The 17,289-nt window shown below is 40.7% G+C and overlaps 1 protein-coding gene across 4 annotated transcripts in view; it reads right to left on the bottom strand.

The window, feature by feature from the left end:
- NLRP3 (NLR family pyrin domain containing 3) overlaps positions 1-17,289 on the bottom strand; it is a gene marked incomplete at its 5' end in the record, with an annotated part of 47,027 nt that overhangs the window by 16,042 nt on the left and 13,696 nt on the right. For 2 of the 4 annotated variants that reach the window (XM_081093253.1, XM_081093254.1), the window contains 2 exons: positions 12,169-12,339; positions 14,822-14,992. In XM_081093253.1, coding sequence (XP_080949379.1) covers positions 12,169-12,339; positions 14,822-14,992 — 342 coding nt within the window. The remainder of the gene's footprint in view (positions 1-12,168; positions 12,340-14,821; positions 14,993-17,289) is intronic. The other 2 variants (XM_081093255.1, XM_081093256.1) reach the window with 1 other exon arrangement.

Genomic DNA, 17,289 nt, shown 5'->3' with positions numbered 1-17,289 from the left:
GATATAGAATTCAAAACCACACTTTTAAGGTTTTTCAAGATCTTTTTAGAAACCGCCGATAAATGTAGTGAGATCCTCAAGAAATCTAGTGAGACCCTCGATGTTGTGATAAAGAACCAACTAGAAATTAAGCATACACTGACTGAAATAAAAAATATTATACAGACTCCCAACAGCAGACCAGAGGATTGCAAGGATCAAGTCAAAGATTTGAAATGCGAAGAAGCAAAAAACACCCAACCAGAAACGCAAAATAAAAAAGAATCCAAAAATACGAAGATAGTGTAAGGAGCCTCTGGGACAACTTCAAGCGTACCAACATCAGAATTATAGGGGTGCCAGAAGAAGAGAGAGAGCAAGATATTGAAAACCTATTTGAAGAAATAATGACAGAAAACTTCCCCTACCTGGTGAAAGAAATAGACTTACAAGTCCAGGAAGCGCAGAGAACCCCAAACAAAAGGAATCCAAAGAGGACCACATCAAGACACATCATAATTAAAATGCCAAGAGCAAAAGACAAAGAGAGAATCTTAAAAGCAGCAAGAGAAAGAAACTCAGTTACCTACAAGGGAATACCCATACGACTGTCAGCTGATCTCTCAACAGAAACTGCAGGCGAGAAGGGAGTGCATGAAATATTCAAAGTGATGAAGATGAAGAACCTACAACCAAGATTACTTTATCCAGCAAAGCTATCATTCAGAATTGAAGGTCAGATAAAGAGCTTCACAGATAAGGAAAAGCTAAAGGAGATCATCACCACCAAACTAGTATTATATGAAATGCTGAAAGGTATCCTTTAAGAAGAGGAAGAAGAAAAAAAAAGGTAAAGATACAAATTTTGAACAAGAAATACGCATCTATCAACAAGCGAATCTAAAAATCAAGTGAATAAATAATCTGATGAACAGAATGAACTGGTGATTATAATAGAATCAGGGACATAGAAAGGGAATGGACTCACTATTCTTGCGGGGGGGAGGGGTGTGGTGGATGTGGGAAGAAACTGGACAAAAATCATGCACCTATGGATGAGGATAGTGGGTGGAGAGTGAGGGCAGAGGGTGGTGTGGGAACTGGGAGGAGAGGAGTTATGGGGAGGGAAAAGAGGAACAAATATAATAATCTGAACAATAAAGATTTAATTTAAAAAATCTGAATAGACTGATAAAACTCCCCTGTGAAGCCTAGGCTAGGCAGCTTCACATTCAAAAAAGAACTAAAACCTATCCTTCTCAGACTATTCCAAAAAATTCAAGAGGAAGGCACACTTCCAACCTTTTTCTATGAAGCCAGTATTGCCCTAATTCAAAAATCAGATAAAGACACTATAAAGAAAGAGAATTACAGGCCAATATCCCTGATGAACAGAGATGCTAAAATCCTCAACAAAATTCTAGCAAATCAGATCCAGTATTACATTAGAAAGGTCATACACCATGACCAAGTGGGATTTGTTCCAGGGATGCAAGGCTGGTACAATATCCGCAAATTAGCAAATGTGATACACCACATAAACAAATTGAGAGACAAACATCACATAATCATATCAATTGATGCAGAAAAGGCATTTGACAAAATCCAACACCCTTTCCTGATAAAAATTCTCAGCAAAGAGGAAATAGAGGAATCATGCCTCAACATAATAAAAGCCTTATATGACCATCCTACAGCAAACATCATACTAAATGGGCAAAAACTAAAACCATTTCCCTTAAGAACAGGAACAGGACAGGGATGCCCACTTTCACCACTTAGCCATTGCAATCAGACAACAAGAAGAAATAAAAGGCATTTAAATTGGAAAAGGAGAAGTAAAATTGTCATTATTCGCAGATGACATGATAATGTACATAGAAAACCCTAAAGACTCCATCTAAAAACTACTAGATTTCATAAATGAATTCTGAAACATAGCAGGATACAAAATTAACACCCAGAAACCTATGGCTTTTTAATAGACTAGAAGCCCAATGCATGAAATTCATGCAAGGAGCTTGGCCCTCACAGTCACTTTGGTTTGCCTCAGCCCTCACAGCTGCAGTGGCTTGCTTTGGCCCTCACAGCCCTTGCTTCCTCTGGAAGGTTGTCCAGAAGGATGTTTGGAAGGATGTCCGGAAGGTCGTTTGGCTGTCCAGTCTAATTAGCATATTATGCTTCTATTATTATAATGAGCTCACAGAAATAGAAACTGAAAAAAAAAAAACATTTACTATTGCAACAAAAAATTAATATAACTAGGAAAAAATTTAACCAAGGAGACAAAGGATCTGTATTCAGAAAATTTCAGGACACTGAAAGAAGAGATAGAGGAAGATATAAACAAATGGATGAATATACCTGGTTCATGCATTGGTAGAATCAACATCATTAAAATGTCCATACTACCCAAAGCAATCTATCGATTCAATGCAATGCACATTAAAATACCAATGGCATACTTTAAATACCTAGATCAAACTCTCCAAAAATTCATCTGGATTTAAAAAAGACCCCAAATAGCTGCAGCAATCTTGAGAAAGAAGAACAATGTTGGAGGGATCACACTACCAGATAGCAAGATATACTACAAAGCCACTGTTCTCAAAACTGCCTGGTACCGGAACAAGAACAGACATATAGACCAATGGAAGAGAACATTGAAACCCAGAAATCAACTCAAACCATTATGCTCAATTAATATTTGACAAAGGAGGCAAGAGCATACAATGGAGTCAAGACAGTTTCTTTAATAAGTGATATTGGGAAATTTGGTCAGATACATGCAAAAATTTGAAACTAGACCACCAACTTAAACCATACACAAAAATAAACTAAAAATGAATAAAGGACTTAAACATAAGGCAGGAAACCATAAAAATCTTAGAAGAACCTATAGACAGCAAAATAGCAGACTTTTTTCACAGCAATATCTTTACTGATACAGCTAGGGCAATGAAAACTAAGGAGTTAATAAACAAATGGGACTACATCAAAATAGAAAGCTCTGCACAGCAAAAGGAACCATCAACAAAACAAGAAAGTCCACTGCATGGGAGAACATATTTGCCAATGTTAACCCCGATAAGGTTTTAATCTTCAAAATTTATACGAAACTCATACAACTTAACAAAAGGAAGATAAACAATCCAATCAAAGAATGGGCAAAGGACCTCAATAGACACTTTTTGAAAGAAGACATACAGAAGGTGAAGGAACATATGAAAACATGCTCAAAGTCACTAATCATCTGAGAGATGCAAATCAAAATGACAATGCAGTACCATCTCACACCTGTCAGAATGGCTATCATCAACAAATCAATTAATGACAAGTGCTGGCGAAGATGTGGAGAAAAAGGAACCCTCTTGCACTGCTGATGGGAATGCAGACCAGTGCAGCCACTGTGGAAAACAGTATGGTGTTTCCTTAAAAAATTAAAAATAGAACTTCCTTTTGACCCAGTAATCCCACTTCTAGGAATATATCCCAAGTAAACAGAAACACCAATCAGAAAGGATATATGCACCTCTATGTTCATAGCAGCACCATTTACAATAGCTAAGATTTGGAAACAGCCTAAGTGCCCATCAGCAGATGAGTGGTTAGAAAACTGTGATACATCCACACAATGGAATACTACGCTGCTGTAAAAAAAGAAGAAATTCTTACCATTTCCAACAGCATGGATGGAACTGCAGAGCATTATGCTAAGCAAAATAAGCCAGTCAGGGAAAGAGAAATATCACATTATCTCACTTATTTGTGGACTATAATGAACAACATAAAGTAATGAATAAAAACAGAACCAGAGTCATAGAAGCATTGAACAGACTGTCCAACCCATGAGGGAAGGTGGCGGTGGGGTGGGGAGAATGAGGGGGTAAGAGATCAACCTGATTTTTGAATTAGGGCAATACTGGCTTCATAGAAAGAGGTTGGAAGTGTGCCTTCCTCTTAAAATTTTTGGGATAGTCTGAGAAGCACAGGTTTTAGTTCTCCTTTGAATGTTTAGTAAAACTCCCCTGTGAAGACTTCTGGCCCCGGGCTTTTGTTTGCTGGAAACTTTTTGATGACTGCTTCAGTTTCCTCCTTCGTAATCAGCCTATTCAGATATTTTTATTCTTCTTGATTGAGTTTTGGAAGTTTGTATTTTTCTAGGAATATGTCCATTTCCTCTAGTGTGATGATGGAATAGAGTTGTTCATAGTATTTTTTTACAATCCTATGTATTTCTGTAGGATCTGTTGTTATTTCACCTCTTGATTTTCTGACTTTATTTTGGTCTTCTCTCTTTGCTTCTTGGTAAGCATGGCTAGAGGCTCATCAATCTTGTTTTTACTTTCAAATAACCAGCTCTTGGTTTCATTGATCTTTTTTTTGTTTGGGGTTTTTTTGGCCTCTATGTCATTTATTTCTGCTCTGATCTTTTTTATCTCCTTCCTCCTGCTCACTCTGGGCTTTTCTTGTTGCTCTCTTTCTAATTCTTTAAGTTGTGGAGTTAGATAATTTGTTATCGGTTTTTCTTGGTTTTGAGGTAGGTCTGTAATGCTATGGACTTCCCTCTTACGACTGCTTTCATTGTGTCCCATAGCTTCTGGATTGTTGTTTTCATTGTCATTCATTTCCAGGATGTTTTTAATTCCTTCTGTGATCTCTTTGGTAACCCAATCATTTTTTAATAGCATGGTATTCAGCCTCCAATTGTTTGAATATTTTTTATTGTTTTTATTATAGTTGATTTCTAATATTATGCCATTGTGGTCTGAGAAGATGCTTGATATGATTTCAATCTTCTTTAATTTGGAGAGACTTCGCCTGTGACCCAATATGTGGTCCAGCTTTGAAAATGTCCCATGTACACTTGAGAAGAATGTATATTCTGTAGATTTGGGGTGAAATGTTCTGAAGATGTCAATTATGTCTATCTGATCTAGTTAGTCATTTAGGATAGCTGTTTCTTTGCTGATTTTTTTGTCTAGAGGATTTATCCATTGATGTCATTTATTTGTTTTAATTTACATTTCCTTGTTCACATATAATATGGAGCATGTTCACAGATGCTTTTTTTGCCTTCTGTGTATATTTTCTTTGGTAAGGTGTCTGTTAAGGTTTTTGGCCCATTTTAAATCAGGTTCTTTGTTTTGTTTTGTTTTGTTTTAAAAGATTTTTTGTATATTTTGGGTAACAATCTCTTATCAAATATGTTCTTGCAAATATTTTCTCTTATATATCTGTTCATTCTCTTGACAAGTCACATAGGGAGAAAATATTTGATAAGAGATTGTTACCCAAAATATAAATAAATAAATAAATGCCTGGGATTAGGGGGAGGAGGGACAAAATAGGCCAAGCACAGGATTTAGGGGCACTGAAACCACTCTGTATGATACTGCAATAGTATGTACATGTCATTACTCATTTATCCAAATAGTAGAATGCACAACACCAACAGTGAACTGTAATGTACCCTATGGACTTTGGGTGATAATGATGTGTCAGTGTAGGTTCATCAATAATAACAAAGTATCACCTGGTGAGAGATGTTGATAGTGGGGTAGCCTATGCATGTCTGGGGGCAGAGAGTAAGTGGGAAATATCTGTGCCTTCCTGTATAAAGCAAGAGCAGAACAGACTTTTTAGAATCATTTGACAATCAAATATGAAATCACTGTCAGCTATGACTGTTATGTCAAGTGCTATGTCAAGACAGAGGTAAGGGGGTGTAATGGCAATGCCCTTAGGAGGACCCCAGAATACCCCAAACGACAAGTCTAAACCTTTGGATAAGTACTCAAACTCGACACTGGTATGAGTGGGATCTCCAACACTTGTGGGCTGTGAGAATTCAAAGCTCCAACCACCCAATTCTTGAGCTCAGCTGTACCATGGGTCATGCTCAGAGCCCTACTGGACTTCCACTCCAATGCATGCATGTCACCACTCTAGCCTCCAGTGATTAGAACTTTACAATGGATGCTCATTCTATAAACTCCCCCTCTCTGTATGTAATCTGCATGAGACTCTATTGGCTTATTGGGGATGTCTCCCCTAATAAATCTGGCATTGTGGGAAGATACAAATATGTGTGAGAGACTCCTTTTGGGGATGTTCCCTTGCTGAGTTGTCCATTTGTGCTTTAAGCCAAGTGTATTGCTAATAAAGTTGCTTGCTTTGTTTCCCTACAAATTTTCTTGCTTTGCTTTTAACACTGCTTTCTGTCACTGGTCTAAATTCTTTCTCACAAGCATGACAAGAGCTGAGGGGCGAGCCCTTCCAACTTGAGTAGCTCTCTGGTAATGTCTTTCTGGTGCAATGACTAGAATTGCTGAATCACCTGCTTTCACTTTGTTGGGGATGCAGGAATGCAGTAAGTTTTGTTCCTAGCCAGTTAACCCTTTGTGCATGCATGTTAGTTTTCTTGGGGGAGAGGGGGTGATCAACAGCATAAGAAATGAGGCAACTGGAATAAAGTTATGTCCATTGACAGATATGAGGAGAAGGATGAGTACATAGGCTTGCCTAGGATCTGAAGAAAAGAGGCAATTCCTCCCTCCTGTTTTGAGTTTCCAATGTGCCTATGTGAGTAAGAACCTTGCAGAGGTGTCTGGGGTTGAACCCTAAGACATGCAGGGGCCTCATAGGGACTTCCATTTCACTTGTAATTAACTGGCTGGCTCATCCAAGGATGCATAAATAAGGGTTGATCATCCAGTGTTCTGAGCCCTCCCAGCTGTTTTAGATGCCCAGGAGAGAAACTGAGATATACTAGTAAGAGAGTGTGGGGTGACCAGAAGGGTAACAACTTCTGGGAGCCCTGCTCACAAACTGCACACAGAGACCCACTACCTCTAATCACTAGCTCATCTGTTCATAGACATGACTGCTAAAGGAATTAATTAAAGCCACTGTTTATTCACTCTCTATTCCATCAGGTTTTTGGCCTCTATATCTGCATTTATTCTCTCTATAGGACTTTAAGGGGAGGAACTTGCTGTATGTGCAGGGCTGCATAGTAAATACTAGTAGGACTAATTGGGGGCCCCACAAGTTTGCAAGATATTACACTAGGTTCAGGAAGGATATCCCTTTCTTTTTTTGTTTATATGAACATTGTAAGGAAAGACACTGGCCAGATGCTATTAATTGACAACTATTATTGTTGTGTGAGCAGAGGCATAAGTGAGACACCCTGGTTGAACAAATTGAAGCTTAGATCTTATGGTTATTTGCCTGGCTGATCGGGTCCCTTTAGTCCACCCCATTGATTGAGGAACTGGTTCCATGCCAATCTATAGTAATAAAAGTATAATATTCTAATTAGATCAGACAGCCAAACGATCTTCCGGACATCATCCCAGATGACCTTTCAGATGAAGCTGCCATGGTGGGGGCTGAGGCAGAGGTAGTTAGGGGCAATCAGGCAGGCAAGCAGGTGAGAGGTTAGAAGCCAGTGGTCCCAGATTGCTAGAGGGTACAGGCCGAGCTGAGGGATTCCCCCACCCACGTGCACAAATTTTGTGCACCAGGCCTCTATTTATGAAATAAATGAGATTAGAGGATGTCCTTCATGTACATACTCCAAGCTCGAATACCTAACATTGAGACCAAAAGACAATTTGTTAGGTATCTTGATAAGGTTGACAGATGTAGCAGGGAATGTTGGCTTTGTCCTACTGAACCTTATCAAAATATAGGGGATATCAGTGAATTACCTGCTTAGATATGAACTAAGGAAGGGTTACTCACTCTATTCAGGCATCTGTTATGCATAGATTCTGCAGGACCCAGGAGAGTGGAGGAGTAGGCAAGAATGGCAGATATTCAGACATTCCAGTAGAAAAATATGTTGGATAGCAAATGTTTTTAGGGAATGTGAATACTGCAAGACCCTAGAAGGGTCCCATATTTACAACTGCTGGTGGGACTAGAAATAGTGCAATTCTTGCTCTAGCAGTGTCTTTGGCAGGAAAAACAGGTCAGTAACTGATGGCATTGTTGCCTAAATAGAATAGTGTACCCAGAAGGTACAAGACCTCCCTCCATGGTACAGGGAAGAAGGGTTCAGAGGCTAAGGAAATTTTAAATTAAATGGGAATAAAGATGTCAGTAGGGGCTCAGGAGACTGGCATGGAGTTGAGCTCCCTGTCTGAGTCAGGTATAATCCATTCCCAGGAAATCTGATTATTGCCCTGCTCATTAGTAAGGTCACCCTCAGGGCATGGGATAAACACATCTATGGGTAACTGCAGCCAGAAATTTTGGTTACACAGTAAAACTAGTTAATTTTGGAAACCCATGCCTGAGAAGGGATGCTTTCTCCAGGCAGTATTTAGATGGAAAACCAAAATCCAATACCATAAGATTCACTTCTGAGATACAGCCTAAAGAACTGGGAAAATTTGACTCTCAAACCTTAAAAGGAAAAACTTTATTTTTCTTTTGTAATATAGCTTGGCCTCAATATAAATTAGGAGATGGGGGAGTTTGGCCAGGAAATCGAAGCCTAAATTATAATGCAATCTTGCAGCTAGACTTATTTTGTCAAAGGCAGGGCAAGTGGACTGAAATACCATATGTGCAGGTCTTCATGGCCCTGAGAAATAACTAAAAAATGTACAAATACTATAAGGTAGATCCTGTGCTCTTAGCAGCCATAGCAAAGAAAGAACTAAATCTTGAGAGTGAATGCCCGAATCCACCCATGGTGCCTCAACAACCAATTTCCCCAGAACTAGCATCACCCTATACTGAATCAACCAGTCAGAGCAAAGATTAAACAACAAATTTCAAAGAAAAACAAAGAATACAATCTCAACATTTCCCTTCGATGAAAGCCTAGGACAGGAGGGAATATTAAGAACTCAGGTTCCATTTAGCGTGCAAGACTTAATAGGCATAAAGAATAAGTTGGAAAGTTTTACAGAATGCCTCAGCAAATTTATCCAAGAATGGAAAAGGCTCACTTTAATGTATGATTTATCTTGGAGGATATTAATTGAATCCTCCAAGAAGCCCTGCTTATGCAAATGAGGTCCATACAGAAAATGATAACTCCACCAGGAACAGAGGCCATCCTATCTTCTAATCCTAATTGGGACTATAATTCAGAGGATGTGAGACAGACCACAGATCACATGCTTTTTTTGCCTCCTGCAGGGAATAAAAAGCCTCCCAAAAGAAATCTTCTAGTAATAATGAACTGGCAACCATTGACCAAGGTCCCCAAGAAAATTCCACCACCTTCATAGAAAGGATAAGGAAAGCTTTAATTAAGTGCACCAAACTAGATCCCAATGATCCAGTTGGAGCTATTGTCCTGAAAGACAAATTCATGACCCAATCAGCCCCAGATATTAGGAGGAAAGACAGATATTAAAAATAGGACCAGCTACTCCCACAGAAGGGATGTTAAAAGTAGCATCTTTGGTATTTTACAACAGTGATCCAAGAGGATGAAGAGAGGGGCTTTAGAAAATGAAAAGCACAAAGAGAAAAGTCAGGCACAGCTTCTTTCCACCCTAAAAGAACAGTGGCTGATGATGCCACAGAAGGGAAAACCCAAAATTTCTCCTCCCAGCAATTGCCATAAATTCGGGCAGCCCATATGGAAAAGGGAGTGCCCTAGGAAGTTGCCTACTCAAAAAATGTGCCCCCTCTGCCTCAAATTCAGCCACTGGAAGACAAACTATCCCGGGACCCAGAAGGTCCCTAGACCAAAACCTACCCACACAATGGCCTTGAAATCAAGGGGCCCTGTGTCCCAGTTGGCTCCTGCTAGGAACACCATCATTGAAGCAACAGAGGCAATGGTAACCCTCAAAGTGGCAGGAAGGTACATTAATTTCCTTTTGGACATGGAGTCACCTTCTCTGTGCCAACCTCCTGTAGGGCTCTCTCTCTTCCTTCAGCAGCATTATACAAGGAGTAGATGGAAAATGCCAAGCAAAATACTTTACACTACCTTTAAATTGCCTATTGATAGGGGAGGCTAGGGGACTGTCTAGGGCGGGGGGGGGGGGGGGATGGACACATATATAATATCCTTTGTAATACTTCAAGCAATAAAATAAAATAAAATAAATCAAAAAAAAATAAAAGAAAAAAAAATAAATTGCCTATGGGGAGCAACTACCTTTTATTTTTAAGCCCTAGCTTTTAAAGAAATATTTGCATTGATTTTTTTTTTTTTTTTGAGAGAGAGAGAGGAAGGGAAAGGGGGAGAAACATCCATTGGCTGCCTCCAGCACACCCCCTACTGGGGGTTGATTTCACAACCGAGGCATGTGCCCTGACCAGAAATTGAATTAGCAATCTTTCGGTGCACCAGACAATGCCTAAACAACTGAGCCAGGGAAGGAGCAACTACTTTTGTTCACCAATTCTTAATTTTGACAGAATGTCCCATTCCATTGTTAGGGAAAGATATTTTAAATAAAGTGAAAATCTTAGTGATTTTTTTCAACAGATATTTCAAATCCTATTCCAATTATAACCTTACTTGTAAAAAGAGGAGAGCTGAAATAGATACAGACATAAACCAGGAGCTTAACCTCCAGGTCTGGGCCATGAGAACTCCAGGCTGAGCCCAGAGGGCCAACCTGGCCATGATCAGACTGACGGATCTTAGCAAATTTCCAAATACATGGCAATATCTTATAAATCCAGAAGAAGGGAGGGGCCCACAAAAGGTTATTACAATATTCCTTGGTCACGGACTGCTGATTCCTTGTAATTCCCCCCTTGCAACACCCCTATCCTACCTATTAGGGAAAAAGAAGGAATATATAGGTTGGTCCAAGATTTATGAACTATTGAGGCTGTAATTCCTATACACCTCATAATACGAAATCCATATACAATTTGGGGAAATTTTCCCTCTCAAACTCAATGATTCTTAGCATTAGACTTGAAAGATACTTTCTTTTGTGTCCCATTAGACCCAAATTACCAATTCTTGTTTGCCTTTGAATGGACAGATGCCCAGTGACAAAAAAAAAAAAAAACAGTTTACATGGAAAATTCTCTTCCAAGGATTCAGAGATAGCCCACATTATTTGGACAGGCCTTGGCAGAGGATTTAAGAGACTTATCATTCGAGGAGTGTGGACAGGTCATCTCATATATGGATGACCTACTAATCTGTTCTCCTACTGAAGAACTGGGGTGCAAACATATCTTACAAATCCTAAATTTCCTAGCCAAGAGAAGCTTTAAGGTCTCTAAAAATAAGGTTTAAATCCTTCAACAAAGAGTAGAGTATCTAGGCTTTATGCTAACTCCTGGAAAAGGAATGCTGTCTTCAGAAAGAATTCAGGCTATCCTAGGTATTCCGGAGCCGATTACCCAAAGACAGCTACGAGCTTTTCCAGGGCTAACCAAATACAGTAGATTCTGGATCCCAACATATGAAGGAAAAGCCTGACACCTATATGAGACCCTAAAAGAAAGCAATCAGCAGGAAACAACTAGTTTACAATGTGGAAAAGATCAACAAAGGGCCATCAAAGGCCTAAAGAAGGTTTTGACTCAAAACTCTTGCTTTGAGTTTGCAGGACTTTGAAAACCCCTTCTAATTAAAATGATGGCAGGGGATTACATTAGGGGTTTTAACACAGGCCTTGGGACCAACCAAGAGACCAATTGGCTACTTATCAAAAGAACTGGTTAGAGTAGCCCAGGCCTGGGCCAATGTCTCAGGGTAGTCACAGCAGCTGCCCTGCTCTTAGAGTTTGCTTTTAAATTATCCTTAGGACAAGAAATTACTCTGTATGCCTCTCATCAAATAGGACCTTTATTAAATACCAAAGGGCCCCATTGGCTTACTTACAATTGCATGTTACAATATCAGGTCACCTTGATTGAAAACCTTCAAGTGAAAACAGCAAATTGCACAGTCCTGAATCCAACTACCCTAGTGCCTGCATCCAATAAAAAATTGAATGTCTTAAAAGCAAGTGGAGAATTGAGAGGAACAATCTCTCTGGGGTGTTTATTTTTACTCTGAGAGTCGCCAACTCTATAGTCATAAATACCTTACTAGCAGTAGGTAGTATCTTCAAACCCCTCCAGAAATTGTCTCCTTTGTTCTTCACCATCACTCCATCGAGAATAAGCTCCACATATTCCCAATAATGCATCCTTGAAAAGAAGTTGCTTTTCTGCTGAGACACCATGAATACTTACCCTAGCTTCTGCAGCTTACATTGTGGATGCTTTGCTTTTTCACATAAAATTCCAACTCCTGAGTCTCCCAGGGCATTTTCTCCCAAGTAGAGTCTGGTCAGGGACTGGTTGATGTTCAGGACGGATGCGAGATCCACACAACATGCCAATGTGAGACTGCAGTTGACCAACCTTCCACAGAAATGACAGAAATTCAACACACCTTTCACCCACTCTGCTATGAATCAAGGAAGCACTTGTCCTGTCACTGCATCTAGCCCAATCCACACATGGAAGAGTGCATCCAAGCTCTATATTAACTTTTTATTTCCTTTTCTTTGTGTAATAGCAAGTAAACACCTTCTAAATCTATGCTGATACTGCATCTTCCCAGCTCCCTATGTTTATTACTAGTGGCCCAGTGCACGAAATTCATGCACAGAAAGGGGGTTCCCTCAGCCCAGCCTGCACCCTCTCCCAATCTGGGACTGCTGGGTCCTAACCACTCACCTGCCTGCCTGCCTGATTGCCCCTAACTGCCTCTGCCTGCCTGCCTGATCGTCCCTAACCTCTCTGCCTGCCTGCCTGATCGCCCCCAACTGCCCTTCCCTGCCAGTCTGATCTCAACGCCAACTACTCTGCCCTGCCTGCCTGATCACACCTAACTGCCCTCCCCTGCCGGCCAATTTGGGATTGGTCGGTTTCTATGCCAGTCAGCGTCAAAAGCTCCACCTCCTAGGCAGCCATTGGTTTCTCACAGTTGACCCAGATTTGGTTCTGATTGGTCAGTTTCTATGGCAGTCAGTGACTCCGGGCCTATCTCCGGGCCTGATCAGAGAGTTGGGGCTTATCAGCAGCCCCCACAGAGGCCTGGAGAGAAACAGAGGCTCAGCTGCTGGTGAAGCCAAGAGAGAAAGAGAGAGGCAATGGCTGATCAACAACTGCCACAGATGCTGCAGATCAGACCCTGCCTCTCTCTCTGGGCCTGATCTGCAGCCCCCCACACAGGCGGCAGTCAGTGCTGGGTCCCCACGGCAACCCAGCACTGACTGCAGGACTGACTTCCGGTGTTCGGTGGAGCCTTCAGTTGGTCATTACGGACCCTGGGTTTTTATATATTAGGATTGTGTTGAATATACACAATATACAATTTACCATTGTAACCATTTTTTAAAGAGAATGGAGGGGAAGGTGGAGGGAGAGACACAAAGAGAAAGAGAGACATCGATGTTAGAGAGACACACAGTACGGTTGCCTCCCACATGCACCCCGACCAGGGCTGGGGATTGAGCCTGCAACTAAGGTATGTGCCTTGACCAGGAATCAAACCTCAGACCTGTTGGTTCATGAGCTGATGCTCCAATCAAACTGGTCAGGGCTGTTACCATTTGTAAGTGTACAATTCAGTAGCATTAAGTATATTCACATTGTTGTGCAACCATCACCACCCTCCATCTCCAGAACTTTCTCATCATCCCAAACTAAAACTGTGTCTCCATTAAATAATAATTCCCAATTCTCCTCCCCCAATCCCTGACAACCACCCTTCTACTTCCTGTCTCTATGACTTTGACCATTTTAGGAACCTCATGTACATAAGAGGACCATATAGAATTTGGCCTTTGTGTCTGGCTTATTTTACTTAGTATAATGTCCAAGGTTTAACCGTGTTTCAGCATGTGTTAGAATTCCTTTTATGGCTCTATTTGTGAATATGCCACATTTTTTAAATCTATCCATTGGTGGACACTTGGGTTGTTTCCCCCTTGGGGCTATTGTGAATAACGCTGCTGAGGACATGTTTGAGTGCCTCATTTCAACTCTTTGGTAATTCTGTTTAATGTTTTTAGGAACTGACACAGTTTTCCCCAGCAGCTGCACCATTTAACATTCCCACCAACAAAGTATGAGATTTCCACTTTCTCCACATTCTCACCAACACTTGATGTTTTCTGTTTTGTGTTGTTTTATAACAGTGATGGTGAACCTTTTGAGCTCGGCGTGTCAGCATTTTGAAAAACCCTAACTTAACTCTGGTGCTGTGTCACATATAGAAATTTTTTGATATTTACAACCATAGTGAAACAAAGATTTATATTTTTGATATTTATTTTATATATTTAAATGCCATTTAACAAAGAAAAATCAACCAAAAAAAATGAGTTTGGGTGTCACCTCTGACACGTGTGTCATAGGTTCGCCATCACTGTTTTATAATAACCATCCTAATAGGTGTACATTAACTGTACCATTTTCAAGTGCTTTCTTCTCTTCTTCAAAATTCAAGTGTCTCAGAAGCATTTGGTAAAGGGCTGCACAGAATATTAAGTGTGTGCAATGCTTTAGCACCATTTTTCCTATTCAATGTTGAAACCAAGGGCCTGTCATGAAGTCCCAAGACTCTTCCAGACCACTGCATTATACTGGTTGTATTTCTTCAGCTAGGCAGTGAACACCTTAAAGGCAACATAGTACTTTGACTGAGTTCCCCCTCCAGTGCTTAGCATGTGGCTTTTTCCACAGCAAACACTAACTGATGGAATTACTGACTAACACCTGAGGTAACACAGGGGACATCTGAGCAGCCAAGGCCATCCCCTCACTAACACTCCAGCCTGTGGGAGCTCATTGAGCCACTGTTCATGCTTCAAGGAGGAAATGAGTTCACACTCACCACAGCTTCTTCAGAGTGCAGAATGCATGCCTCAGTCCCACACACACACGTTTGACTCCGCAGTCTGCCAGAGCATTGTGGCTCAGATCCAGTTCCACCAGCATATAGGTGCTACTCAGGACCGAGGAGATGTAGAAACAGCACTGATGGGAAAGGCAACACTGTCTCAACCTTGATGCCAAGCACAGAAACAGAAAGTGTCAGAATACAGCTGCCTCATATTGCCTCTGGTTTGCACATGTTTTTAGCCTAAACAGGGACACTTGTATTCTCACATTACAAAGGAAAAATCATAATGAAGTTTTTATTTAATTTTATTTTATTGTTTAAAGTATTATAAATAGTAGTACATATGTTTCCTTGTTTTCCCCATTGACCTTCCCCCGGTCTCCCCTACCGCCCCCAACCCCCCCCCCCCCCCCCGCCACACACACACACACATGCCCTCATGCGCATAATGAAGTTTTTGAAAAGTTATCACAACTCCTGAATACAGCCCAAGTCATATAGGGAAGTTAGCTCTCTCAGCCTGAGACCACAACTGCTGAGCACCAGGCAGTGAACTCCCTTTGTAAATAATGGTCAACTCTCCAATATATAAATGGCATGTTCCTGTTCTGTAAATAAAAAGGGTAGTGAAGCTGTGGGTTCCACTTCTGTACCACATGCTCTTAACAGTTGAAATTCCCTCAGACAGATGCCGGGCTCTCTAGGGTTATACCCATCTACTTTACTTTGCCAGCCCCATTCCTGCTATTCTGCTCAGTGATTTAATCCCAGATCCCCATCCATACTGGAGGAGCAAGCAGTTCTGATTCTTGATTTGTTTTACACACACACAAACACACATACGCTCACTCACCATTACTAAAAATAATGATTTGTCTCTGTCATAGGAAAAAGAACAATAACCTATTTCCTTTCCAGGACAATAGTTAAGATATCCTAGAGGTTTCTGGACCACCCTATCGTTCTGTCTCCATCTTCACACCAATTAGAAGCAAATGAACCACTAAATATGTATTTATCTGCAAAGCAACTCATTATCACCCACACCTCCCTATTTATGTTTCACTCCCTAGGATCACACAGGGGCATCCAGAGGGGCAATGGGGATAGTAGTGTGGGATGAGGGCAGAGAGGCAGGTGAAGTGCCAAACCCAGCCAGAGCCTTCAAGGAAAGAAGGAGTCTTCAAGGCAAAAATTAGAAAGGATTTGTAATTTATCAAGAGAGCAATGAGATATACCCTTATGTTCATTGTAGCATTATTTACAGTTGCCAAGATTTGGAAATAGTCCAAATTCCCATGAGTAAATGATTGGTTAAAAAAGTTGTGGTATGCTGTAACCGGTTTGGCTCAGTGGATAGAGCATTGGCCTGCAGACTGAAGGGTCCCAGGTTCGATTCCAGTCAAGGATATATACCTTGGTTGCGGGTACATCCCCGGTAGGAGGTGTGCAGGAGGCAGCAGATTGATGTTTCTCTCTCGTCGATATTTCTAACTCTCTATCCCTCTCCCTTCCTCTCTATTAAAAAAAATTAATAAAATATATTTTAAAAAGTTGTGGTACATTTGCACAATGGAATACTGTGTGCCTGTCAAAAAAGAAGGGAATCTTACCTTTTGCAACAGCATGGATGGACCTGGAGATTTTTTTTAAAATGTATTCTATTGATTTTTTACAGAGAGGAAGGGAAAGGGATAGAGAGTTAGAAACATCGATGAGAGAGAAACATCGATCAGCTGCCTCCTGCACACCCCCCACCACCACTGGGGATGTGCCTGCAACCAAGATACATGCCCTTGCCCAGAATTGAACCTGGGACCTTTCAGTCCACAGGCCAATGCTCTATCCACTGAGCCAGACTGGTTAGGGTGGACCTGGAGATTTTTATGCTAAATGAAATAAGCCAGTCAGAGAAAGACAAGTACCACATGATTTATATGTGGAATCTAATGGACAAAATAAACTAACAAACAAAATAGAAACACTCTCATAGATAGAGAGCAGATTGACAACTATCAGAGGGGTGGGAGGTTGCAGGCCTAGGTGAAAGAGATGAAGGGATTAAGCAAAAACCCCCACAAAATATGGACACAGACAACATTATGGTTATTACCAGAGGGAAAGAGGGTTGGAGAAAGTAAAAGAGGGTATGGGGGGATAAATGCTTATGAAAGGAGACTTAACTTGGGGTGGTGAACACACAATACAATATACAGATGATATATTACAGAATTGTACACCAGAAGCCTAGATAATTTTATTAACCAACTTTACCCCAATAAAATCAATTTAAAAAGACTGTATTCCATTTTTTAAAAGTGAAGAGATAGCACTTAAGCAAGTGGAATGTCATGATTAAGGTAGAATTTTTAAAATAACCCTCTGACTTCTGTTATGAACAAGGGGTTGGAGTGTAGCAAAAGTGGATGCAGGGAGAATAAACAGCCATGTTATTCCTT

This window comes from Myotis nattereri (genome assembly GCF_964212035.1).
Source record: "Myotis nattereri genome assembly, chromosome: 5".
NCBI classification, from domain to species: domain Eukaryota; kingdom Metazoa; phylum Chordata; class Mammalia; order Chiroptera; family Vespertilionidae; genus Myotis; species Myotis nattereri.
This window is presented reverse-complemented; position numbering and strand designations above follow the sequence as displayed.